At 40.3% G+C, this 3910-nt stretch overlaps 1 protein-coding gene across 1 annotated transcript; it reads right to left on the bottom strand.

Annotated features, from left to right (window-relative positions):
* Positions 1–275: 275 nt before the first annotated feature.
* LOC101527197 (ubiquitin carboxyl-terminal hydrolase 1-like) lies at positions 276–3012 on the bottom strand. The gene is given in 2 exon segments (XM_036493993.2): positions 276–1941; positions 1943–3012. Coding segments are annotated over 2 exon segments (2355 nt in total). The 5' UTR covers positions 2954–3012; the 3' UTR covers positions 276–597.
* Between the last annotated feature and the right edge of the window lie 898 nt (positions 3013–3910).

Below are 3910 nucleotides of genomic sequence, written 5' to 3'. Positions count from 1 at the left end.
TAAGTAAGTAAGTAAAGTAAGTAAATAAACAAATAAATAAATAATGGGTCTTGAGTTTTCCAATGCCTGGGATCATGTCTGAGTCTGCCTACTAGTTGAATCATTCTCAGCCCTGGGCTGGGTGTGCCTTCTTTATTTTAACCAATGGCTCAAATAAACACAAGCCGCTGAATTACTAAACTATCATGAGTTATGAGACAGGCATCAATATCGAGAATATTGATACAAAACTGGCTTGAGTAGCCTTATATTTATTTATTTTTTTTTTATGGAGAATACAAATACAAGCACTTTATTTTAAAAAGCAAACACAAAAGGTCAGTGTAAATCCAAAAGTACGTAAATGCTTCCATTACGAACCTATTTAAGTTTATTCCCAGAAGCTAATGTGTCACTAGTCTCTACAAAGGAAAATGAATCCTAAAATATTAACATGGTTTTCAGTAATTCAAATTTCCGCTATAGAAAAACCTAGAGACAAATAATATCCAGTAACTTCAAAAGATAAGCTAAAAGACTCTTTCATGTAATCAACTTTACCAATGTTTGTCCAGGTCTGTTTAATATATATATATGTACAATGAAAATACGTTTACTCTATAATTTCTTATAAAACAGTAAGTAAGGAGTAGATGTAGGAGATGCAGAAGGGGAAAGAGAATTCAGAAAGTCCTTTTCTTCAGTAACTTTCACTTCAGAATCATCAAAAAGCAACCACTTTCCCTCATGCTCCTTTAAGCTTTGCACTACACATGAAATTTTGTTCTCAAATCCACTAATGTTAACGCCTGTTTGGTCACTGGAGTCCTTGTTTCCATCAGACTCACGAGTCCCGTTAGGACTGTTAGTGTCCGAATTTCTATTTTCAGCAAATGCTGTACTGGTCACTTTGTCAGGATCAGCTGCTTTACTGTGAAGCTCATAATCCGTCTTGCTCTTTTGTCCTCCAGGAAGTCCAACGGCTTCCACATTTTTTCTGTTCAAAGCTTTACTTGGCTGTGTATTTCCACCGACTCTAATGGATACTTCTTCATCATAATTTTCAACCACACCCCTTGCTCCCTCCTCATTTAACGGTTCTGGCTTACCTATTTCACACATTTGGTCAACCATAAAATTTCCCTTATCTAGTTCTAAACTGTTAAGGTCTGTGACTTTAACAGAAGCAGTGTAATGCCCACTACTAATTGTAATGCCACTGTGTATCACAATTGCAAATAATCCATAGCTGTCATTAGTTGGTTTTGTGCTCCATTCTTCTAGTGACAATTTAAGAGGTGTCAATAAAGGTGTGTTGATCTTGGAAAGTCCACCACCGTAACAATCAAACTCCAAGCCACTAGCAGCAAAGTACTTCAAATGAATAGTAATAACTTCAGGCATTTTATCAAACAAAAGACTTCGTTCAGCTTCAGTGTAGTGATGGCAATTTTCACAGAAATATTTATCTTCTCCCACAATCCTTTCCACTGAAGCGAATTGTGAAATTGCCCATCTTAATGTCTTCATTTCCGTTTTTGGTTCTGGAGAAACTTCAGAACTCTCCTCCACTTTAGAAAGCTCATCTTCTTGTACTGGTGCACTAATGTCCTGAAAATCTTCTCTTCTTTCTGTTAAACTTTCACATTCCAAGCAATGAGTCCTTAATACCAGCTGACCTTGAAATAATTTCTCTACTAGCTCAAAACCAATTTGCTCTGCACCTTTGTTTATGGGCTTAGCTTCACTAGGATTTACAGGTGTAACCTTATTTCCTGGAGACTCAAGACCAGAAACATTAGTTGTGTCAACAGTTTCACACTTCTCCACATCCTCTTCAAGATCACATTCATTTTCTTGAGCCTGTCCTTTGGCTCCTTGGTTTGTTGTTATTTTTCCCAGACTACAGAATTTAGAAAGAATGCTGGGTTGCTTAGCTGATGACTTTAACCAATTTATTTTTTACTCTTGATTTCTTCTGTGAGGGTCTTGCACTCTCATTTTCAGAAATGCACTTGGGAATTACTTTAGCAGGAAGCTCTAACGTATCACCTACAGCTTTTCTTTTGGATCTGGTTTGTCTCTGGTTCTCTTCCAGTGACTGGTGTTCCTTGGATGTTTTAACTTTTTTCTTCGAGTTACCAAATTCAGAGTCACTTTTTCTTTTTCCGTTTCCTTTTGGGAGCTTTTCTTTACAGTCCTCAGAATTCCTCATGTTGTCAGTCTCCACACTGTTAAGATCACTCACTTCCTCTCTCTGATCAGGTTTTTCTTCTATCTTAGTGGGTAATTCCGCATTATTTTTTACTTCTTCTTTTTTTAGGAGTTGGCATGTTTCTTGAATGTTTCCCAAAATACACTGTAATACTTGCTGTGCATCATGCTGTAGATACCCTTCATACATTGGGCTGAGTTCCCTGAGTGTGTTGAGCAGTCGCCTTGGTTGAGTAGCAAGTTCATCAGTATATTTCTCTGGATTTAAGAGAAAACTAGCCTGAAGTTGTTCAACTGAAATTATTAAGGACTGTAAACTGCATATCAGTTCATAACTTGCCAAAGAATCTTCTTTGCAATTTCCCTTATCTCTTTGATTGGCTTCATCCTTTAAAGCTTCTTTCTTCCTTGAAATAATATTAAATAAGTGGTTCACTCCAGATTTAAAACCAGGACAAAAATATAACACCTGGAGTATACTATTAAGATAACAAGTATTGCCAAGGTTATTCAGTCCCACAAGCGGTAGTAAATTTTCTCTCTTCTCACTGTTTATAGGTGAAGACTGTGTTGCAGGTCCAACTTGATCAGTTTCAGAGCCTCTATATTCAGAAGCCTTTTCTTCACTCTCTTGAGAATCGGTAAAATCCAAGGCTCTCTTGGTTTCCTTTTTCTGAAAAAACTTCAAGGAAAGTCTGTTTTTGTTGGATGGACTGCCGCTTGAAAGCCCATTACTTCCACTAGGTATGACACCAGGCATTTTCTCTTCAAATCCCAACGAGTTGACAGGATTTAATATACAGAGGGCAGTTGTAATCACCAATAATATCTGGTCATGGCCCAAACGCGGTCCGCGGCCTTGACGCCGGCGTGTCCCACCGGGAAGAGTGCGGGTGCGACAGGTCAGTCCCCTGTCCGGTCCCCGCAAGGTCCGCGACCCAAGAAAAAGCTGGCCGCTCGCCCTCCCCGCGGGGGAGTGACCATCCACGGCCAAGAGCGGGAAGCCGGGCCGCGCTCGCTTCTGTCCGCTGCCGGCACCCCACTACATGCCCGGAGCGCCGCCCGCCCCGGGTGGCACGGAGCGCCCCGAGCCGCGGCCCTGCTCGCCAAGCACCGGAGCCGCGAGGGTCTCGAGTAGCCTTATATTTAGCCTACCTCATTACATGGCTACCTCTTGGACTCCATTAGCTTCCTTGAGAAACTCAGAATTTGTCTCCCATTCAGAACACCGCACCCAACACACTTAGCAGCTTCCTCAATACTTTTGCTGGCCTTAGTTCATACATCTTTTTTTTTTTTTTTCTATCCTTCCAGAATGTCCAGAATGAAAGAGCTGTAGCTGGTTCTACTTCAAGTGTTGGGAATTTTCAGCCATTTTCCCTGTGGCACTCTTCACTATTTTTCCTACAGAGAACTGTTGTCCATTGTATTCTGGGATATATTGTCATCAAAAAACAAAGAGAAAATATGGGAAAGTGGAATATAAAGTGAAGGAACATTTCTATTGTGAAAAGAGGCAAATCCATAGGCAACTTGCAACAATTACATTTTCCATTAATCATGGTCATAAAGTGATGACAAATAGCACAGTTATTCCACTGTGGTTCCCGTTCAGCCCCCCCAACTGCCTTTTGCTTCCCTGCAGATTGGAGACAAATAGCTGCAGACAGGAAAGAGAATTCCTTAGTTACAAATGTACTGTCTCTTATCCCACAAA

Source organism: Ochotona princeps, chromosome 1 (assembly GCF_030435755.1).
Source record: "Ochotona princeps isolate mOchPri1 chromosome 1, mOchPri1.hap1, whole genome shotgun sequence".
NCBI lineage: Eukaryota > Metazoa > Chordata > Mammalia > Lagomorpha > Ochotonidae > Ochotona > Ochotona princeps.
Note: the sequence above shows the minus strand (reverse complement) of the source record. Positions and strands in the feature narration are given on the sequence as shown.